Raw genomic sequence first — 23866 nt, forward strand, 5'->3', positions numbered from 1 at the left:
AGCTCGTCACTCTCCATGCGCCATTCAGACGTTAGCTCAGGAGAGATGCCAGTGTACTGTCACTTCAGTTCAACACAGACGTCGCAAAGCACTCTGAACTACCACGGCAACTGAGGCAGACCGCGGACGAAAATCGGTTTCCCAGGAAGTAAGTAATACTTTCAATGGGCATCATTACCCATTGGCACTAATAATAACACAATTCAGGCTCAAATTAGCAAATGTGATATTTTACAGCTTAGTAGTTCACTTATAAAAAAACGCTGACGTTCACCCATGTTTAAAACTAGATAAATAATCGGAATTGTACTTAGCTCGCAGACAAAGCAAAACAGATGCAGAAGACGTAATTAAATTAATACTAGGTAATTTGACAATAGGAACGGTGCGAGCAAATTCATTCATTGTACCAAAGTAACTTCTAATGACCGCTCCACTCTCCTCCTCACCAGAAGGATCTAGTAATGGTGCAGCAGAAGATTTCTACGCGAACTGTCCCTCTGGTTGGGAATTTGTTCACGAGAATCTAGCTGCCCGGTACACCCACCGAATTCCTTCGAATTTGTCTCAAAACCACTTGATTAACGTTGAGAAACGAATGAAATCGGAACAGTGAGTAAACCAGCGAAGGGGGAAGCGTCAGCAACAACTTGTCAAGATTTAGAGCAAAACTTTGAGCCCCGGCTCATTATTTTCCTTGTTCAAAGGTACTTTGCTCCTTTCAAAAAAAACGCTTATATTCTTCACTAAGTTATCCTGCCGCTGTTCTTTTTTTCCACATAGGGCAATGAATCCTCAAAGCTAGCAAAACCTGGCCGCTAGATCTCAGTGACCATGGAGAACAGAACAAGTGGGATTGAGCTATTCAACAATTCAATGAATCAGACTGTCGAAGTGTCAAGGATGCCTCAGAATCCACTCGAGTATCAGGTAGTTACTATCCTGTTAGTCCTGTTAATCTGTGGAGTGGGGATAGCTGGAAATGTCATGGTTGTGCTGGTGGTTCTGAAGACCAAACACATGAGAACACCCACTAATTGCTACCTGGTGAGCTTGGCGATTGCAGACCTGGTTGTCCTCCTGGCGGCCGGCCTGCCCAATATCACTGAAAGTGTGGTTGCTTCCTGGGTTTATGGATACGTCGGCTGCCTTTGCATCACGTACCTGCAATACCTAGGCATCAATGCGTCCTCGTGCTCCATCACCGCCTTTACCATAGAGCGTTACATTGCAATCTGCCACCCCATCAAAGCCCAATTCATCTGCACCGTGTCCAGAGCCAAGAAAATCATCGCTTTAGTATGGGCCTTCACATCTGTGTATTGCGTGATGTGGTTCTTTTTACTGGACATCAAGCAGATCCCACATGTCAATGGCATCCAAGTGGTCTGTGACTATAAGGTGTCAAGAAACCATTACTTGCCCATTTACTTTCTGGACTTCACTATATTCTACGTGATTCCTTTATTCGTGGCCACAGTTCTGTACGGGCTCATTGCTCGGATACTGTTCCTGAATCCGATCCCCAGCACTCCGCAGGATTCAGCCAATAACTCCATTCACAAGGGGCGCAGCAGCGCGTCCAAGATGTCCTGTCGCCGCAACAAGGGCGCGCAGTCTTCAAGAAAGCAGGTAATTTCACAAACCCATTTCAAACCATTCAGTGGATGGCCAATTTCTGTTCACTGGCCCGCCACTCTCATTATCTTCAGCAGCTCGGTGCATTTGCAGACAGTTTAGATCTTAGAAACAAAGCAGCAGTGAGAATTTTGCAGCGAATCACGGGGTGGCTGAGAGGTTTGCAGAAGCAAATTTCCGCGTGTTTACGGGTCCTACACACCACTACACATTCCGGAAATCTATATTGTAGTATTACTGTACTATGCGGCAGAAAGAAAACACCACAGCTTTTGGAAATCTGAATTTAAACCAAAAAAATGTTAAAATACTCAACAGATCTGACAACAGCTGTGGCTAAAGAAACAGCTAACGTTTCTGGTCAAGTATTAGATTTTCTGCTTTTGACTTACACTATAAGGCAAGCTCCACTTCAATGGAAATGTTTTAATGCTAAAAATACAGTTGTTGTTTGAGATTTTAATGTATATGTATATTATCGTATCAAAAACCACTTTCCTTCAGTTTTACAATTGATACTGTCCACATAACTGAAAATACTGGAGCATCAAGTCACACTTGACGTTTACACAGTGTTTTGCTTGAGCTCACAAAGCCACACACCTTTTCAGCATTCAAAAATAAATAAATACATTTTTAAAAAATTCTACACAATGTAAGTTTATCTCTTACAATTTTAAAAGCCACAAAGCAGAATTCTTGAAGATTACGATAGATGGCGATATGAGGCCTCTGCAAAGTAACATCGAGTGGAAACGATGTGAGACTACTTCTCCACATTAGTTTGCTGGCTGCTTGGTCCCAACGATTCGCTTAATTTTGTGAAGCGAAGCACGTCGTAGGCTGCAGTACCCGAGTAACTATATTTCTGGGCCAAATAATAGAGAACAGAAAGTTGTCACCAGACAATCAGCGAATGAATAGACATACAGGGCTTCATTCAAAAGTCGATAGCGCACACAGGTTGCTCCGGTGTTACTTGGCATCTCGCTATGCACATTACTTGCCTCCATTACATATTTGTCAATGTAGTTTCACTTAAAATTCGTCTTATCTATTTTATTTGTGTTCAATGCCATTTAGAAATTCTTTCAGCCAAGATTGTCTAATGCAGTTTTTGGATAGCTGAGCCATAAGGTAGACGAAGATTCTACATTTGATCTGCGATCAATACTGAGTTATCTTATTTCAGACTGCCAGACAAGCTAAAATTGGCTTTACCAGCCAGTAGTGGGTGAAGGTAGAAGCACTTGATCAGTGACCATTGTTGGAAGTTACATATGAGCATTAGATGATGAGTAATCAGATGTGATGTCCTTGCGGATACTTATTGTTTGTTCACACATGATCAATGGTTATTTGGATAAGATATCGAAGGTTACACAGTGCCTGTTGTTTGGTACCCCAGAAATGTGACAAGACACTCAAGAGCAAGACAAGAAAAATAATCTTCCATTATTCTTGATTTAGTCTTCAAGTATGGTTCACTCATCATCAACTAGAATTCAAGGTGAAAACCAAAAGAACTGAGGATGCTGTAAAGCAGGAGCAAAAACAAAGTTGCTGGAAAAGTTCAGCAGGTCTGGCAGCATCTGTGAAGGATAAAAACAGAGTTAACGTTTCAGGTCCAGTGACCCTTCCTCAGAACTCAGTTCAGCAACTTTGTTCCAGAATTCAAGGTGAAACTGGCATTGAAGTTATAGAGTCATAGAGGCCTACAGCACAGAAAAAAGACCCTTGGGTCTGTTGAGTCTGTGCCAATCAAAAGCAACCACTAACCATTCTAATCCCATTTTCCAGCACTTGGTCCATAATCTGTGTGCCTTGGTATCACAGTTGCATATCTAAATAACATGTTAAATATTATTAGTGTTTCTGCCTCTACGACTCGTGAAGATGAATTCCAAATTTCGACCACACTCGGTGGAAAAAAAACCTGCTTTCTCATAATCCTTTTAATCCTCCTGTCCCTTATCTTAAGCCTGTGCTCCCTGGTCACTGATCCCTCCACCAAGGGGAAAAGCTTCTTCTCATCCATTCTGCCTATGCCCGTCATCACTTTATACATCTCAGTCAAGTCACTCCTGCAGTCTCCTGTGCTCCAAGGTAAATAACCTAATCTATCAAATCTCTTTTCATAACTGAAACTGTCCAACCCAGGGCACATCCTTGTAAATCTACTCTCTACCTTCTGTAGTGCAATCATATCTCTCCAACCAAATTCTTTTGTGAGGTATTATTTTTTCTGATACATAAACCATTCAGATTTTTGTATTTCCAGCCAATAAAACAAACCTACAGTAGTTTGATTCATTATTTTTGTACTCCAGCATTAATTTGTCGAGATTTGTGCACTTGAACCCTTTGATCCTTCATGACTCAATCTTAACATTAAGCATATGTTTTGGTATTTCTTCCACAGATTCAAAGTGAATTATGATGTTGAATTTCAGCTACCACATTTGGTCTGTTTACCCCGCTTTCCAGCTTTTGTCTCCCATTTTCTCAACTTACTGTCTTTCTCTCTTGATATCACCTGAAAGCCACTGGGGGTGGCACGGTGGCACAATGGTTCGCACTGTTGCCTCATAGCACCAGGGACCCAGGTTCAGTTTTTGCCTCCGGCAACTGTCTGTGTGGAGTTTTCACATTCTCCCTATGTCTGTGTGTGTTTTCTCCAGTTTCCCCCCCACAGTCCAAAGATGTGCAGGTTAGGTGGATTGGCCATGTGAAATTTCCCATAGTGTTCGGAGAGGTGTAGATTAGGGGGGGTGGGATGCTGTGAAGTTTGTGGACTTGTTGGGCCAAAGGGCCTGTTTCCACACAGTCAGAATTCTAATTCTAAAACTTGAATATATAACTCTGTATTTATGACATTTATGTGTGTGGTGGAAAACTGAGACTCCAGGATAAAAACACCAGGAACCCCACTTGCCACATAACATCCCAATGATCAGAAAAAGCTGATTTGTTTCCATATTTGGCTTTGAACTCTTAATCATTTACCAACATTTATCTTACCAAAATACCTTCTGGAACTTAATCCAGATTCTCCTCATTCACCATGTTAGTGACAGCCTAAAAAAAAATTAACTAGTCAGACATAGTCTAGTTTCCAGAAACCCACGCTGACTCTTTCTATCTGAGGAGTGGTTTCATGAAGTTTTTTCCAGATTTTAAGTCAGAATTTGGCAACTTGCTGCTTAAAAGCCACCCACAGATCTTTAACATCTCATTTTCAGCTCTCAATTATCCCCCCAGTTGAATTGCATTGCCACGAAAACAGCCTAAAAGAATTGTTAAATCAAGTAAAAGCCATGCTGTTAGTGTGGGGATAAAAGGCTAATCAGTCGCCTGTGCTTTGATTTCAAATTATGATACGAACAAAAAACATACATGTGCTCTAAATAAACACATTCAAGTTGTACAAATCCACCTTAGTTACACACGATGCCTTTGGCTTGAAGAACAGGTTTTCCGGTTGCAAACAATTTTTTGTTTCTTATTTATTTAAAATGATGAAACATTCTAAATATGCTATTAAACATCTTCCATCATTGTGAGTATCGATAGCAGAAAAAAAGTCTTAATTCTGTCTACTTATTGTAAAAGTCAGTTTTAAAGATTGGATTACTTTTAAGATTATTGGTTAGTAAAAACCAATAATCTTAAAAGTAATCCATTTGTTTCAAGATCTGATTTTAAAAACTACAAAGCATTCTTTTAATTTTATATGCACTTTTTTGATCACTTTTTAATTTTACGTGCAAGTACGTTGTTCTATTTCCATTAATTAATATGCAAAGTGACACATAAAACCTGGAGATGCAAAGGAAAATAAAGTAAAAAGGATGCAATTATCAAATAATATGATTTAGATTAGGACTATTTTAACTTTGATTTTTTTCCCCTAACGATACAGAATTCAGTATATGTATTTTATTTTATACATAAATGCATTCTGCCAGGAAACTTGGCACATTGCTAGTATCTGCTTTATCTATGCCAAATTTAAATTGTTTGCTTCCAGTAGTTCTTATTTTAAAAATATTCTGTTTAAAATGAACCTCGGGTTAAAAAAGTGTTGCCAACTCCTGGCTTTGAACTTCAACATCTGAAATCATGGCCACCAAAGATCGAACAATTAAAATCAGGGTTGTTTAAGAAATCAGAACTGGGGGAGCTCGGATAACTGGGAGGGTTGTGGAGTTGAAGGAGATTAAAGATGTAGGGAATGACATGGTCAAGAAGGAATTTTGAAAAGTAGGATAAGATTTTCAAAGTCAAGATATTCCTTAATTGGGAGCCATTTTGCAATCATGGGTAGATAATAAGCAACACATTGTTTGAGGGGGGAAAAATGTGGGCAGCATAATTTTGGATAAACTCAAGCTTATGAAGGGTGAGATGTGGCATGTTGGCTAGGATTGTGTTGGATAGGCAAGTTGAGAAGTTACAAAGTGAACTAAGTATTTAAGCAGCAGATGAACTTAGGCATAGGTAAAATCTGGAGATGATGCATACGTACAAATAGATATTCTCAGTGATAACTTATACAGGGAGTCTCAAGCTCATCCTGAACCATTATGATAAAGATATTATGAACAGTTTGGCTTTGCCTCAGATATTTATGTCAATCGCTAATATTAATCTAAGGAGGCCTTTGTATACAAAACAATTCACCATCTATTGACATCAGATTCACAGTCAATAACAAGAAATATTTATGCCAAGAAATATGGAACCACCAAAATCTACATTCGCATAACTAATTTTCCAATAATCTGCCTTAGTTCTCATGTGGTTAAGATGTGCTTGAGACCTTACTTCATTGTACAACTTACAAACACCAATACATCAAATGACATGAGTCAGTGCTCGATGTCCGAAGTAATGTTCATGATAGGATCTTGCTTTCTAACAGGATAACTGCAGGATAACCACATTGTCTTCATCGCTTAATGGAATTCAATTGCTAGCATCGGAATTTCACAGGGAATATAGAGCCTTGGGATGAAAATTACCTCCCCCACTGTTGCCCCAACCAAAAAGCTGCTGGCCAATTAAACAATAGCATCTTTCCATTGTTGTTGGTGCAACTGAGAATGGTGGCGGCTGCCGTTAATGCACTGGTTCAAAAAGAGACAGCATGCCAAAAGTGAATGGAGGAAGAATGACGTTGTGGGATTGGAGAGAAGGATGTGCAGGCGGGGTGATGGAGGCAAGGGGACTGGGTCTGTCAGGGATTCTCTCTTCCAGTACCTGGTTCTTTGATCAGGCAGTGAGTCCCTTTGGAAGAAGGATCCTCTCCTCCAAGGAGTCTGTAAACATACCCAGCAACCTTTGCACTATGGTCTCCTTGCATGGTAAATTTCTGCTCACTGCTGGTTAGATACCAACAGATACAAGAGGAACCCTTTCAATGGGCATTAATTATCCAATTAAGGGCTTCAATTTGCATCTGGACAGGAATGCCACCCATGAGAATTCGTATTCTGGACTTAACTGGATGGCAGTAGGAAGGCACTGTGTTCCCCATTCTATAGCCTCTCACACAATCAAATTGTCTATTATCTCCACACTCATCTCCAGTAGGGCTGTAAATTCTGACCATAGTCTCTATGTTACTGTATTAGTGATATTGCTGTCTCAGATAAGACAAACATTTAGGAGCTCTTGGTTATTTGTAATTGTCATTTTCAATCATGAGCATCCTTCTCCATGAACAATGCTACACTCCATTTAATAGAGGAATGATTATAGCTTGTGTTATGGTTAAAGTTTAAGGAAATAAAACCTTTATACAATATTTGCTGATCGTATTCTGAAAACAAATTAATCTGTGAGCGTATTTGTTGCTAATGAAATCACTTGGCCTAACTATTGTGAACATTCTATTTTGTAATGTAATTTTGTTTTCTTTCTTTGCTACTCTAATTTCTAATTGGTAATGCTTCATTTCAATTTCAACCATCATCGAATTTAAAAAATCTTTGTCCTCAATAAATCACTTTTAAGTCATATTGCATTAAAAATCTACCCAAGCAAATAATAATTTTCTCATGATGATTTTCCCCTCTTTAAATCATTGATAAAGGGGCTATAAGGAGTGCTGTGCACATTTACAGACATAGTGAAATTAAAAATATAAAAAAGAACCAATCAAGTGAATTTAGTGAAATGGGCAAAAAAAAGTCAGTTGGAATTCACTACCAATGCCTTTTGAAGTGGTATGCTTTCTTTAAAAAAAATACTAATTACATTTTGAGAAGGAGATGAATAGGTGGTGTGGAACAGAGAGAGAATGGTGGTTCAGGCTCTTGAAACATTTAACGTGGTGTCTCAATGTCATTAGGTAGAAAAGAAAATTATTAAAATACTCAGTTTTGTGGCATTAGTTCTGAAATTTAAAAGCAAAGATTTTATGTTGAAGATATTTTGTTACAACTATACTTAGACATTCTCAAATACAAACTGATAAATAAAACCAGAAGGTTGCAGCAGCAAAACAGGCATTGGAAATGGCCAACAATGCTGAGCTGGTCCTTGAATCCAAACCTTCTTTTTGCCACCCTCAAGAACAAGAAGCGTAGAAACTAAGAAGATGAAAGGAAGGCAAGTAGACAAGGATGGTAAGTTTTTCTGGAAAGGCAGAAGATCCCCTTCCTATGGCAGAAAGAAAAGTACTGGGGAATGTAAGTGATAGCTGAAGGCCTAAGTGTTTCTGTTGTCACACGTGATACTGTCTTGTAGATTGCTTAAAGCTAAAGGGTCATTCTGTTGGATATATTGGGAGACACTAGATCGGTGCAGAGAAAAGAACCCTGATGAAGAATATGATTGATTCAGTTTTAACAGTGACTGCAGCTCTGTCACCAAGTATAAATATTGCTATGACTGCAAGGGAAATAAACAAAGGACCTAAGAAGGAGTTCTTGTCAATAGGAAAGTAACTCTTTATTGCTCAAATGCAGCAAGTAAACCTATAGGCATACTTTGAGGTACAGTAGCCAGTCACAGTCATACAGTATGGAAACAGACCCCTTGGTTCAACAAATCCATGCGGAACATAATCCCAAACTCATCAAGTCCCACCTGCCTGCTACTGGCCCATATCCCTCCAAACCTTTCCTATTATGCATCTATCCAAATGTCTCTTAAACCTCTATGGAAAAAAAATTGCCTCTCACATCTTTTTTAAATCTCTGTCCTCTCATCTTAAACATGTGCCCTCTAGTCTTGAAATTCCCACTCTAGGGAAAAGTCAACTACCATTAACTCTATCTATACCTCTCATTAATTTATAAACTTCAATAAGGTCACTTCTCAACTATGCTCCAGTGGAAAACGTTCCAGCCTATCCAGCCTTTCTTTGTAACTCAAACCTTCTATACCCAGCAACATCCTGGTAAATCTCTTCTGAGTCCTCTCCAGCTTGATAATATCCCTAGTATAACTGGGTGAGCAATACTGGACACAGTATTCCAGAAGAACCCTCACCAATACCCTGCACAACCTCAAGATGGCTTCCTAAATCCTTGCCTTTTTACCGACCCTGCCTATATGTGACACAAAATTTGAAGAATTATGTACCTGCACTCCTAGGTCCCTCTGTTTTACAATACTACCCAAGGCTCTACCATTTAAATGTACAAGGCCTACCCTTGTTTGTTGTACCAAACTACAATACCTCACATTTACCCAGACTGAACTCCATCTGTCTTTCTTCTATGTTCTCATCCAAATCATTTGTATAAATGACAAACAAAAGAGGACCCAGAACTGATCCCTGTGGAATTCCATTGGTCACAGGCCTCCAGTCTAAAAAACCAACCCTCCACCATTAATCTCTGCATCTTGCCATTAAGCCAATTTTATATCCAATGGGCAAGCTCATCCTGAATCCATGTGACCTAACTTTACTAATTAGTCTACCTTGTAGAACCTTGTCAAAACCCAAATAAACAATATCTTCTGCTCTGTCATCATCAATCTTTTTGGTAACTTCCTCAAAAAACTCAATCAAGTTTGTGAAACATGATATTTATCACAAAACCATGCTGACTATCCTGAATCAATTTTTGTCTCTCTAAATGTCCATAAATCCTATCTTTTATAATCACCTCCAACAATGTACCCACAACCGATGTCAGACTCCCAGGTCTATAATTTCTCCTTGCAACCTTTCTTAAACAAAGGTACAACATTAGCCACCCTCCAGCCATCAGTCACCTCACCTGTAGTTATAGATGATGTAAATATTTCCACAAGGGGTCTTGTAATTTCCTCCCTTACTTCCTACAATCTTCTGGGATACATTAGACCAGGTCCTGGAGATTTATCCACCTTTTTATTCTCCAAGACCTCCAGACCTTCCCCTTCTGTAATGTGAATTGTTATTAAACATCAAAGTTTATTTCTCTGCATTCTCTAGACTCCACTTCTTTCTCCACAGTAAAAACTGACACAAAATATTCATTTAGTATTTCTCGCATCTCCTGGAGTTCAACGCAAAGATGACCTCAAAAAGGCACGGTGCTTCCACCAGTGAATGATATGAATACCAAAGTTTTAATCAATGATATAGTGGTGCATATATACCCACACCTTTGTACTGGGCAGAGATCCAAAAAGTGAATGATTGAAAGCATCATTTCATGATCCATACAGGGCAGTGAAGTAACTTATTTAACAGACACTCAGATCACCAGAAAAATAATTAGTTTCATTGAATGAAAATGTTCAAATAATATCAGTGTTAGGAGGAACAAGTGCATATGTGTTGGATAGATCAGGGGAAGGTGCAAAGTATAGCAAGGATGAAGCAGAAAGAGAATGAGACAATTCCCACATTGAACCAGCAACTATCCTAACATTGAATTGTTAGGATAGTCAGACATCATACTTCTATACATGGAGACAGAAGAATGAAACCACCTAACAAGTTAACTGACAAAATTTAAAGGAGCCCTCAGGAAAACCACGGTATACAACTTTAACCATACATGATGTGGACGTGGAAGATTGCTGTTCTGTGTAACTTAAGTCCAGAGAAAGAGGCCCAGGTGAAAGCAGAAATCTAATGCATCTTGGAAAAGTGACTATTTAAACCCAGTAAAAAGTGGTTGGAGCTCCCAAATAGCCAATCATGATAAGTTAAAGACTGTCACAAAAGAAGACTCTCATGTGAAAGACTGTATTGATAGGGATGGCAGTGCCAACTTTATGACCAACATAATTTTATTAAAATGATACTATCAAGTTCATTAACAGTGACAGCTAAAGACATAATGACCTGTATCATACCAATCAGTCATTTCCAATGCGTATGATGACATTCAGGTGAGACAATTTTCCTGGAAACTTTTGAGGAACAGATGAAACCAGTCATAACCAGTGTTCCTAATTGTGCAGCTTATCTTGATGATATACAGTGAAATTTGGAAGCATCACAAATTCTTTTTAGACTGATTTGTTGATAAGCCTTTCCAAAAATGAATTTACAAAGGCACAGGTTTTGACATTTCATAGGACAAGTGCTGCCAAAAAAGGTGCAACTTATATGTGAACTAGGAATGAGAATGAGACTGTCAATGTGTCTTTGTTTTGTTTTATGTTTTTGTTGTGTCTGCACTTCAGAAAAGCTTAGAAAGCACACAGATTCCTGTTATAATTCTGGTCTCTGTACTATAGAAATATGTTGAGGCACTATAAACAATAATTCACTTGGCTGATGCTTGTTAGGACCAAATACAAAAATGTCTTGAAAACATGGTGTTATTTTCATAAGAACGGAGGAAATAATGGACAGAAATACCCCAGCCCCTGAATTTCATGGAGCAGTGGTGATAAATTTGGGAAAACCAGGTGAGATTTGAGATGATAAAATGCGAGGCTGGATGAACACAGCAGGCCAAGCAGCATCTCAGGAGCACAAAAGCTGACGTTTCGGGCCTAGACCCTTCATCAGAGAGCTCCTCTCTGATGAAGGGTCTAGGCCCGAAACGTCAGCTTTTGTGCTCCTGAGATGCTGCTTGGCCTGCTGTGTTCATCCAGCCTCACATTTTATTATCTTGGAATTCTCCAGCGTCTGCAGTTCCCATTATCGCTGAGATTTGAGATGATATATCTTTAGCTCTGGCTGCTAATGAACTTGATAGTATTGATTTAATAAAATTATGTTCTTCATGTCAAGACCAAAAAGTTTCATTTTATGGTCGGGTCCTAGATGTCGTGACAAAATTATGTAGAGCACTTAGATGTCATGGTGAATGTGGCCTGTGCCTAAGGAGCATACTCAAGATGTTTGGTGCCCGCTGCCCAATACGGAAGATTTTTGGAGCAAATGGTGAGTTGAACCTACTCTGGTTGCCAGTTTGAATTTTCCTGATGACCAGTTGCTGTGGTAAGTTTGATGAGATTGCAACCTGTGGTGTATTGATTGTTAATAAGGCCTTCAACAAGTAATAACGAGCATCAACTGAAAACTCACCACTGCCTAGCAAGAATCTTCTTACGCTGCTTAAAAAAATACACAAGATGTGGGCAAGATGATCGCCCAATATCCTGCCTGACTCACCACCATCCATGTTACTCAGCCTGGTAAGATTACACACATCTTTTTGCATGTTTAAAGAAAACTAAAACAGCATAAGCCATTTATGTAAGTCTTTTATTTTTATACACTCAATTCATGCTACTTTATCAAAGTGCAGTTTAATTTAGTTTATTGTTGGGACATAATTTTGACAAAGATGATATTTCAGATTACTTAGAATAGATGCTCCAATCAAATGAACTACAAAAATATAATGACAAACTATCCTTTATGTAGCTTTATAAATATTCATGTTAGGATCATTCAATGTGATAATATCAGAGATCTTTTTAAGTGTTTGTTGGTGGCTCTGTGCTTGAAACAGCCTTTATAAAATTTTGCTTTGTTAGTGCTGCATAACAAATTTTGTTTTCCAAGTCATTTATAAAGGAGTTGTAACATGAAGATGTAGTACAAATAAGTTTTGCTTTCCCTCAGAGCTTTTTAAGTTTAAAACTTCATGCCAATCTCATCTTCGCAGTCAGTTAAACAGTGAAAATAATGAATTTGAATTATAAGTATTGTAACAGTTTGGATCAATAAGATACATAGAGTGTTAACTCATCCTCGACCGACCCTAAACCATCTTGGACTAAAACTGGAAATAACATATTTTCGGCCTGTTTTACACTGCACCCAATCTTCTCTGCCATTGACAAAAAAGGTTGGTGCATTCAGCTGAGACACTGCCATGCATTAAATTAACAATAATATCTAAGAAAAATGAGAATAATTTGATCATGTTTAATACAAGAACCCGCTGCCATATTGTTGAATCAGGCTTTTGAATTTCATCATGTGAATGGAGATGTTAATCTTTATGGTTAATTCTAGTAAATCATAACTTAAAGCTCAGAGATAGTAGGAACTGCCAATTTTGGAGTCTGAGATAACAAGGTCCAGACCCAAAATGTGAGCTTTCCTGCTCCTCTGATGCTGCCTGGCTTGCTGAGTTCATACAGCTACACGCCTTGTTATCTTATAACTGTAAAGCTCGTGTCTTTTAAAAATATTCACTGTGCATTTTAGCAAATTTTTTGAATCTTTCCATTCCATTTGCTAACACTTTGAGGTCTAATGATTGACTGTATGAGATTGGGTGCCTGAATGACATCAGCTCTAGAGAGATTTGTGGCTGAATCAAATGAGAAATTTGGTGAGGCCTATTTCAACATCAGGAAAAATGTGGTGCAAATTTTATTTACTAAACAGTGTGGTAAGTTTCTTGCCTAGCAGTGGCAAGTTCTTAATTAAGAGGGAATTAAAGCATGTTAAATGTCACTAGCTTTATTAGCATTCAGCTTCCTTACTTAGCAAATATGCTAAACAAACTCTACATCAAAAAATCAGAGCAGCTGCCTGGTGACTTCAGCTCACCTTTGGCTTTGAAGAATTTCCATATTCCTCAGGACCAAGCAACATCTCAAGATACAATCCCAGAGCAGCAGCTGCACATGCCCCACATCCGTGAATGTTAACTTATGACATTTGTCGACCACTCAAGATTGCAATGGCATCTCTCCAATCCATTTGCATGTGCTTAGAAATGTGACAATACTATGATAAGAGATGCACTTTGTCCTGGTCTTTTTATGAAGAAATGTTGATTTGGAGGCGCCAAATGGTCTGCTGAATTCCAGTAAAGTAAATGGCTATGAGGCCTTGGTTTTTGTTAATGTTGGAACAATAGAAGCAACCTGAATGGATAGGATTGAGCTCCCAATGAACCAGAACTTTTAATTTTAGTGTTTTGTTAGCAGTTAACTGGTGCAGGCATGTATGACATACTTCTGGAGAAAAGGAGACATGAAACTGGACCTTCTGGAAGTAGCAACACAACAGCCTTTTATAATTTCACTGATTGCTTGTTGGGATTTGAATCCAAGTTCCCAGAGTGTTAACTTAGTTCTGTGGATTACTATCCCACCATCTCCCCAGGAAACAATTTACTAGGATTTCAGTCTGGCAGGAGAGACCCCAATGGGTTTCAAAGTCATTGCTTTAAGTATTGGGCTGTGGCTATCAATGCACAACATCTGTGTACACTGTTAGCTATACTAGGCGCATGCATGTTTTTAATCAACCTGTTATGACTTACCTCCTGAACAAGTGGAACGTCTGCCTCAGAGGTACAGACATTATCACAGCATCACAAGTGCTCCATAAACATTTTGAATCACTGGTTTACCACGTTCTGATACATCTTGAGGGCAGATAGGACTTGAACACAGGCCTCTGGCCTATAAGAGGGGATACCACCACAGCCCACAACAACTATAATAGGACACTACATAACAGCTCTCTTTACATATGAAATGCAAAAGAACTGATTCCACTCATAGTGTAATTTTCTCCAAAAAAATTCATTGTATTTTGGACTTAGTCAAAAAAAACTTCAGGTTCAGTCCTATATTATAACAGCGACAAGATGTCACTGACGCTTCCTTGTTTGTAAAGCAATTTGAAACACTTTTTTTAAGGTTAATAAAAATATTGCTCAAAAGCAAATTCTTCCTTTCTTACTTCAATTGATATTAATGGTCCAATATTTAATTCCAGTGTTCATGCTTCTGATACAACCAATTGTTTTTTATGCGGTCATTAATTTGATGGCTTTGAGATTTGGAAAAGTTTGGATTTCTCTTTCTAAATAATTTCTCGCTTCATTTAACTTACCATATAATTGACTCAATGTAGAATATTGCTATTTTTTTCATTATTTTCAGTCCTTATTCTATCCTATTTCTCCATGTGGAATTAGCAGCTAGGAGAATGTTTGTTTTTCTTTATGTTGCCAGGGTTTGCAAATTTTTTTGACTCTATATGGTTTAAATATAATCTTAACTGTTGATTTACACCCTCTCCTGCTAAGTAATGGCTACATTTTTCTGTACTCGGTGTTCTGGATAATGTTTTGCTTTAACTTTTCTTACCATGAGAAAACATACATTGATCTTATATACTCTTTCTTTCTTATGCTCCTCTTTGTTCTTCTGCACACACACGGATGCAAACACACATTAAGCGAGGCCTGATTACTTGCCCTGATATTAAGTCAGCAGTCATCCTGGGATGTAATATTTGCTGTACAAGGACAACCACCATTATTACAAAAAAAGCTATTCAAGCTTCCCAAATGATTTATACATAACAAGGGAATTGGCTTGATGAAGAACAGTGAGTTCTGTCAATGGAATGGCCAAAGACTTGGCATCAAGCAACACAAGAAAACAGATTAACAGTTCACCCATCTCATTACTATCTGCATGGTCATACTCTGGACAAATCGACTGTTAAAATAGCCCACAAACTAACAGTGATTTCAAAGCACTTTGAAATATCCTGAATCTTTGAAAGTTGCCACACACACACAAATTCCTTATTGATTTTCCCTCACCATGCATGCATATTGGCAATGCAAATTACAACAATGAGCAGTGTTTGCATTATTCACATTGTATTCATTGTACATGTAAGACCCTAATTTTTTCTCTTGGAAGGAAAATAAAGTGCCTGTCCAATGAAACAGTTTCTTGTTTTTTGTTTAAAAGCTGTATGTTTCTAGGTAATGGTTTCCCATAAAATCCTCACAGAAATCAATTTGCCAAATTAAGATTTAATATAATCCATTCGATAACCTTTTCCCTTTTATGTGCTTTGCTTTTTAGGTCACTAAAATGTTGGCAGTGGTGGTTATCCTTTTTGCTCTCCTCTGGATGCCCTACAGAACCTTGGTGGTTGTCAACTCCTTCATGAATACACCCTACTTGAACATTTGGTTTCTGCTATTCTGCAGGATGAGCATTTACCTGAACAGTGCCATCAACCCTGTCATTTACAATCTTATGTCTCAGAAATTTTGTGCTGCTTTCAAAAAACTTTGCAAATGCAAACAGTCACAGGCAGAGAAACCTTCTGCCTACAATGTACCTGTTTACTACAGTGTAATGAAAGATATGTCTCATGAAAGTCCAGATCATGCTGTAACAGAGCAAGAGGATATTAATGGCTATCCAATTTCTAACAAGAAGTTAAATTTTGATAACACTTGCTGTGATACTAACACATTTAGTGTTGCCTGAAGTAATAATGATCAATTTATAAGAACTAGTATGAGAAAATTAAATACCTATTTGGCAAGCGTATGATTTAAATAATCTATATTACTTCCTTTTGCTGATGTACTATATAATATTCTCAAAGGAATATTACTTCCTTGCCCTTGACAGTTTTAAGTAAACTACATTGAACATTTTACAGAGCCAATTATGTCACTCAATTCATTTACCACTTATGTTTTAAATTATAATGAATAAACACTTTTTATGCTTAGAAATTAAAGCTGGCATATTAAAAGTAATTAGCTGGTCTAGTGCAAATGTTATTTGTAGCAAAATTATAAACTTGATTTCATCTTTGAAATTATATTGGAGCTTGCAATGTCAGAAAAAATTTCCAGCACTCTCTACCCAATACACAGCTTCTTTATAGTCAACACATTATTGGATTACGAACTGTCTAGAAATCTCCTGAAGCTCTGCTATTTCAAGTGTTTTCTAAAGTGTGTGGCAGGTCTTCATACAGGGACATACACTGCAGTAGCTCTATTATTATATATCTTCCCTGACTGATAACACAAAAAATGTGAAACCTGGGTCATTTTAGGACAAGCCAACTTAAATAAATAGGTAGTATTTTTGAATTATTTACAATGCTCTTTGAATCTTTATTTATGGTAGCTTTATGACAATCATGAATAAAATAAAGTGCTATTTCTTCACTTAACTAAATGATTAATAAATAATAGTACTTTTCAATAGTTTCCCTTTTTTGCTTAACAGAAGCCAAGAAGTTTCCTTTATTAAAATTATAAACAAATGTGTGCCATGGTACGAAAATGCTAAAGTGATATTGGTTTAACATTTATATTTTGTTTTATAGTGCACAGACTTCTAAATCCAGTTCTGATAATTCACAAAATTACTTTCTGTTGCTGGGTTTTAAATGACATATGCTAATGTGTGTAATTTGCTCATGTTTATTTAGAAATGTCCTCAAGCAAATGTTGCAGTGCTACATATTTATTAGGACTAGGACCTTAAGAAAACCGTACAATGAACTTTTTATGAATGTTGATAATGTGTGATCATACTATAGGTTAATTTATTGAACTTACTATCAATTATTGCCATTCCTTTTTCAGCACTATGTATAGTATGCAATTGTTTAAAATGCAAGTAGATCACATGACATACAACAAACTATTCCTACAGCTTTTAAGTAGTTTTGTGAATTTAGTTGAGGCGAGAATGCCAATAAGCCTCACAGTCATGTCTGCAATTATTTATGCTCATGGTGCAAGCCAGAAATCAAGTGTAGTTTGGGAATCTTATCTTGATTTGAACAGTAAACTAATTGAATGTGTATTTCAACAGAAAATATCTCCACTAGAACAGATTTAGGATCTTTTATTTGCATATAATACAAATCAAATGATTCCATGCATTGTGTATGTTTTGAATTGTAAGGTTGTATGTAATATTTGGTGAATGTTCTTGTACTTAAGAATTTGTCCATTAAAATGATAAATACAATGGTCTTGTCGCTAATTGGTATCAGAAAGTCTAATAATATAGAATGTTGTCTTTTCTTAAAGTCCATTGCTGTAACATTCCTTATTTTAGCACCTATTAGCTTTCAGTTCAAAAGCTTTTTAATTGTATTATCATCTTAGTTGGCTATTTTATAGATATTTTACATTTATCTGATAATTATGAACTTGCACCTCTTCACAAAACTGAAGAAAACAAGGTATACATTTGTAGCATTGAACTTGGGAAAATAACATTCCAAAGTAAATGGTTGTAGATCTTTTGTCAGAATTAGACAAATAGATGGCAATTTTATCAGCATAGCGCTGGCACGCAACAATGAGCCTGCCAGTTGGGAGCAAACCTGCTTCAGCTGTTAATGGGAAGACCAGCCTCATTCATCGATGGTTTGCCAACTCATTAGATGCTGTGTGCACCCCCCCCCCCCAATTCCATTTGAAGAATGGACATCTGTGCTCCAGAGGTGCTAACCAATCAGAAGACCAGCAATGTTGATCACTGACAAGGAACCATGAGCACAGCCAAGGCTACTGGCCAGATAAGTGCTCAATAAGGAGTGTTGGCAGTGAGGAGGGTTGCTCTGTGATTGGTCATTGGCACCATTGGGCCCCATCATGGGACACGGAATGCCTGAATAAGAGGATGCCATAAGCCCCCTGGGAGGCTGCCAGGGAGGACCAGGCACCTCACTCTCCCAAAGGGCATAGCAGCCACATGGTGGGCATGTTCAAGCAGCTGAGATATCAATATTGGGAGGTTAGAGGAACCCTGCCTCTACCCGCCATCTTTTGTTATCCCTATGATAAATGGGAAAGAAATTCCGAACTTCAGTCTGTATGTTTTAATGAAATATTCACTGCAAAAAATATGTTACATCATTTCCCTTTTACTAAGATCATGATTAATGGTTGGTGTTTGCGAATTAACACCCTTGCTGCGTTTAATTAATAACTACATTTGCAATGTTTTTGAGATATCAGGAAAATAGAGACATAAGCCTGCTGTCGGGCCATGTTTGAAAGAATAATGAACATTTTAGTTTCATGTCAGCTGTTTTGATACAGATGTGTGAAGACTATAAAGTTTGATCCCTGAAGGTTTAATTGCAGATTTTGCTATAACTGTGAAAATGATGGAAAGTTTGTGGCTGAATTGTATGACTGATTTATATCCAAGTATATTAGGATAATTGGAGAAGCAATGCAATTTCAAAGAGTCAGTATTTTTTCTAACTTCACAGAAATACTGGATTAAAACCTTTTATACATAAATTCAGAAAAAAATGCTCACTATTATGGAGTCAGCTGGAAAGCATTCAGTAATTGCCACAGTGGACTAAGTAAAAATATTTCAAATTATAAAGAAACAAAAACGTATTAAAACTTTCTTTCTGGTTGAACATCCAGGCTTCATCGTTTTATTTTATTAAATTTGTTTTTCTTTGCAATCCCAATTGAAAAGAACAACAGACCACTTAAATGAATGTACTACTGACGAGATGGCTTTTGTAATTGCATGTTTTGTGGCCATTGCTACTGTCAGCCATGGCATCAAGCAATTGAGGCTGATATTCCTGGGAAACATTAGATATGCGGAATTAGTTTCAAAGTTGGGCAACAATTCATTTACACTTAATACTGTTCTGAGAAACATAACGCTTCAAAAACTAAAATGGTCGATCAATAAGAAAAAAGATCTTCAATATCTAATTTGTGTCAGGAGAAATTTGCTCTATCAACTGTGATTTCTTAAATTCATATTAGCAATTAAAGGAATGTAGGTTCATTTTTATCACAAATGTCACAAAGGGCAAAGATGATGCAAAATCATCGATTAAAACCTTATCTTTAAATTTAAAGAATGGTGGCAAGCTGTTGGATGTCCCTGTGTGAGTTTATCACGTGTGACTGTACATTTCTTATTTTATTTTCCAAGCATGCATGAGGTTGTACAAATTTCTCGTTTACTTGCATGGGCGAGTGAGCTCGAATTTCCAGCTGCCGACAAGACCTTCTAGGTTTGAAGACTCTGATGTTGTATTTAAAGACTAGTTGAACATCATTTCCGATGCTGCAATTCAGGAGCCGCTCCTCAATTAGACCATAAAATGTAGGACCAGAAGTAGGTCATTCAGACCATCAAGTTTGCTGTTCCATTACACGTGACCACAACAAATGTGATAATCCACAACTCCACTTTCCTGCCTTTTCCCTTATTGATTAAAAACGTGTCTATATCAGCCTTGAACATACTTAATGGCCCAGATTCAACAGCTCTCTGTGATAAGGAATTCCAGGGGTTTTCAATACCCTTTGGGAGAAGAAATTCCTCCTAATTTCTGTTTTAAAATTACGACCCCTTAGCCTGTGATTATGTCCTATAGTCCTGGACTGTCCCACAGGGGAAATAACCATTCTGCTACCCTATAAAAAAGAAGTAGTTCTGCTCTTCTCTCTGTTGGGATTTCAGTTCCAATCTCTCTTCCTGCGCACCGATTTTAATTTCACTGTCACTCCTGGTGTTTGACCGAGTATTTGCTAAAACTGGTTTCCACAGCTATATCACATTCCTCAGTGACTGCCTCCGACTCAAACTCACTCCACGTGGATTCCAACTGAATTTTCATGCCTCATGTTTTGAATCCTCTCAGGATCACAGAAATCTCCATGAAGTTCAGTGTTCCATGGCAGCTGCTCTCGTCACACCCCAAGATCCACCCGCAGTGCCATGCGGTGCCACATGCACACACTCGACCTCCCTCTCCAACAGCATCGCAACACACTGGCTCAGGGCTGCACCACTCTACAGTTCCACTTCATCCTCTGGCTCATTCGTCATGCTAACAAGAAACCTTTTCCTTTCAGGCATCAAGGCCCACAAGATGTAACAACTCCAAAATACCCATGGCCCTCTGGAAACTAACTCTCCTCCCCTTCCCTCTGATTCTATCCTAACCACACTCACCCCTCCCCCCCCCCACCCACCTCCTGTCAGGTATTCACCATCCCTTCTAAACTTCTGCTCTCCAATGCTGAATGCTCCGTACTCAGCGAAGGCCTCAGGTTTATTCCTCTGCATCCCCACCTCAATGAATTTCAGGCAAGGCATGACGTCGAATTCTTCTGCTGTCTTCACTGCTGTGTTGCTTTCTTTGGACAAGAATCCTCTACCTGTCCCACCAACCCCTTCACCCAGTTCCAACACTCTCCCTCCACCTGGACCCCTCCCTCTGGCCTTTTGTCTGTACTCGATCTGTTCATTGGGAACTGTCGAGGTGACATTAGTTGCCTCAATTTTTCTGCCCTTCTCACCAACATCTAATGTTTCTCCTTTAAAATTGACTACACTCCATGCACTCAGATCTAACCCTGACTTTGTCATTAAGTCTGCTGATAAGGGTGATGCTGTTGCAGTCTGGCATACTGACCTTTACATTGTAGAAGCTAAGCGCCAACTCTCACATGCCTCCTCCTAACTTCCCTTAGACCATGACCCCACTATGGCCCAACAGGCCATTGTATCCATTATGGTAGCTGATTTCATTTCATCCGGTGATCTGCCCCCATCCGCTTCCAAGCTGATAGGCCCCCAGGCCCGCACTGCTCGCTTCTACCTCCTGCCAAAAATCCACAAACAAGGCTGTCCGGCAGGCCCATTGTTTCAGCCTCCTCCTGCGACACAGAACTCATCTCTTCCTACCTTGACTCAGTCTTTACTCCCAGTTCTGATTCTTGTGGTACTCCCCTAATTATAGGTTCCCATCCTGAAAATGTGCCATTGATAACCAGTCCTATCCATGCTAAAATACGACCTTTAGCACCATGGGCTCTTATGTTATAAAGTATTCTGATGTGTGGTACCTTATCAAACTTCATGAAAATCTAAATATTTTACATCCATCCTTCTTCTCTAACCATCCTGCTTGTTTTCTCTTCATCCATTTTGAGGAAAGAATGGTTGAAAAAGCCAGGGAGGGCCAGAACATAGTGACGGAAAGACAGCCTGGATCCTCCAACCCTGTCAGTCTTCTTCGGTGAGCACCAGTTTCAGCTTTGCTCTGTATAAATTTATCTCCATGTTCAGGAACTAATTCACTCTGTTATGCAGACTCTTGTGAGATACAGGGACCTGAAGCAGTCCTCGACACAACCAGCTCTGAGAAGAAAGTATGAAAGCCTTCAGAGGATGCACCAGCAAGATTTCCAATTGCAGCATTCACCAGCTGAAAGAGATTCAACTCAGTAATCTGTCTAGAATAAATTTAGGGACTCAATCTGGTGAACACATCACTGACGTATCTTCACAGCTAGTGAAGGAAGAAATGCCTAAGGTCTCTAACTCTCAGAGGACTGCAAGACATTAATCACTTAAATCACTGCAGGCCCAACAGTCTTTTGTGATCCAGTGATTGGCTCAAACTTCCTGTCTGCAATTGATTCCACTTCCTCAGTGACCAAACACAATAAGGCAAATCTCCAGATCTGAGCTGCCCAAAGTCTTGATGACACTATAAATTGACCCTGGACGCTTTGACAGACTGTGTGCAGACCAACTCTCCAGTTGACTGCAGCCTTCCTCCATATGACTTCACAGGAAAGCCTTGACTTACTGCAGCCCTCACACCCAAGATAGACTTTGTAACAGCCACTTGAGGAACCAACAAACAAGACCCTGACTGTTTTCACTTGATTTCCAGGACTGCCTTTACCACTGCAAGGATGCAAATTTTTCACAATGATGTTAGGTAGGGATTTTCAAGATTCTGATCACATATCTCCATCCCCTTCAAATACATTAATTGTTTGACATTGATGCAACATCTTTCCATACAGTGAAGTGTCCATCTGCTTCTAAACGTTTATCTATTATTTTTTCCATATTACCCCTATTTCCTATTATGTACAGTCTAAAGATTCCTGCACCTGCTTGTGTTAAAACTGTTACTATATTCTCTCACTATGCACCAAAGCAACAGCGAAAAGTCAGGAGATGCCTGGCTGTCTCTGTCTGCAAATGGCACCACTAAGCCAACAAATGATTTCTGAGCCTGTTCAATGACAGGTAACCAGATTTTCTAAGGCTAATATGTTGCCATTGCCCAGTTGTATAGTTGGAGGTTTCAGGAAAACCACTACCATTGACCATGGAAGCAACTGTTGTTGTTGAAGTTGTTCTGTGTACAGTCAGGAAAATGAAGATGGCCATCACAGCTGTGAACTCACCAGGAGTAAATGCAAGTGTGTGAAATTTACAGGTTCACTTGGTTTTTAGTGTCAAGATTTTGAAGTGCATATGTCTTCATCAGGGACATGTTTGAGAAGGAAAGTGAACAGGCCAAGTTTTGTAGTTAATGAGATGCAAATGCATCCTAACAGTTGTCTTGCTGCCTGAGAAGAATTTAATCACCTGGCAAGAATTTTTATCTTACCACCTAAGAAGGGAGAATTTGATTGTGATTTTTTTTGACTATACAATTTTTGTTTTTGGGGCCTAATCTGATTAACTCATAATGGTTGCAATTATTCTCACCATCTCAGTAAGCAGGAAATCACATCTCATTTGTGGGATCTATTTAATACCACTGCAATACATCAAAGACAGCAAAAAACAAAATTACAAAAACAAAGCAAAGCAAAATCAATTGAAAATAATAATTTCCTTTTTTACAGGCATTACTGAAGAAAATATCTCCACAGCTGTGATGGCATTCTTTGCAAAGCACCTATTTTCCTCTAAAATTGTTGCCTGCAGTTTGGCTTTATTTCAAACTTTGGTTTCCAACTGAACGACTCACTCTCTCTAAACTGAAATATTACTCGGCAACATCAGAGCTGGCCCAAGAAACTTTACTGGCTGTAGAGTAGAACAGCAGCAGATGTTTCTGGGCAGGGTCAGTAATGTTCAGCTGCTAATTGTATATCCCACCAAAATTCCACAAAAGTCAAATCCTTATTGTGCTTCCTTTCTCCCTCATTTTCAGGGTTTCTGAAAGGTGTTTGCATCAGGGCCGTAAAGAGAG

At 38.6% G+C, this 23866-nt stretch overlaps 1 protein-coding gene across 1 annotated transcript; it reads left to right on the forward strand.

Moving 5' to 3' along the window:
- Window positions 1-3: 3 nt before the first annotated feature.
- Window positions 4-17776, forward strand: LOC125461415 (thyrotropin-releasing hormone receptor-like). The gene is made up of 3 exons (XM_048550168.2): window positions 4-148; window positions 784-1632; window positions 15904-17776. The coding sequence occupies exons 2-3, from the start codon at window positions 835-837 to the stop codon at window positions 16315-16317; spliced, it is 1212 nt and encodes a 403-aa protein (XP_048406125.1). The 5' UTR covers window positions 4-148; window positions 784-834; the 3' UTR covers window positions 16318-17776.
- Window positions 17777-23866: the final 6090 nt, after the last annotated feature.

This window comes from Stegostoma tigrinum, chromosome 19, assembly GCF_030684315.1.
Source record: "Stegostoma tigrinum isolate sSteTig4 chromosome 19, sSteTig4.hap1, whole genome shotgun sequence".
Lineage (NCBI taxonomy): Eukaryota > Metazoa > Chordata > Chondrichthyes > Orectolobiformes > Stegostomatidae > Stegostoma > Stegostoma tigrinum.

Bases quoted from the DNA above. Each gene is read 5' to 3' on its own strand.
- LOC125461415 (XM_048550168.2), top strand. From the start codon at position 835: ATGGAGAACAGAACAAGTGGGATTGAGCTATTCAACAATTCAATGAAT. The intron at 1,633-15,903 runs GTAATTTCACAA...TTTGCTTTTTAG, and splicing joins CGCAGTCTTCAAGAAAGCAG to GTCACTAAAATGTTGGCAGT.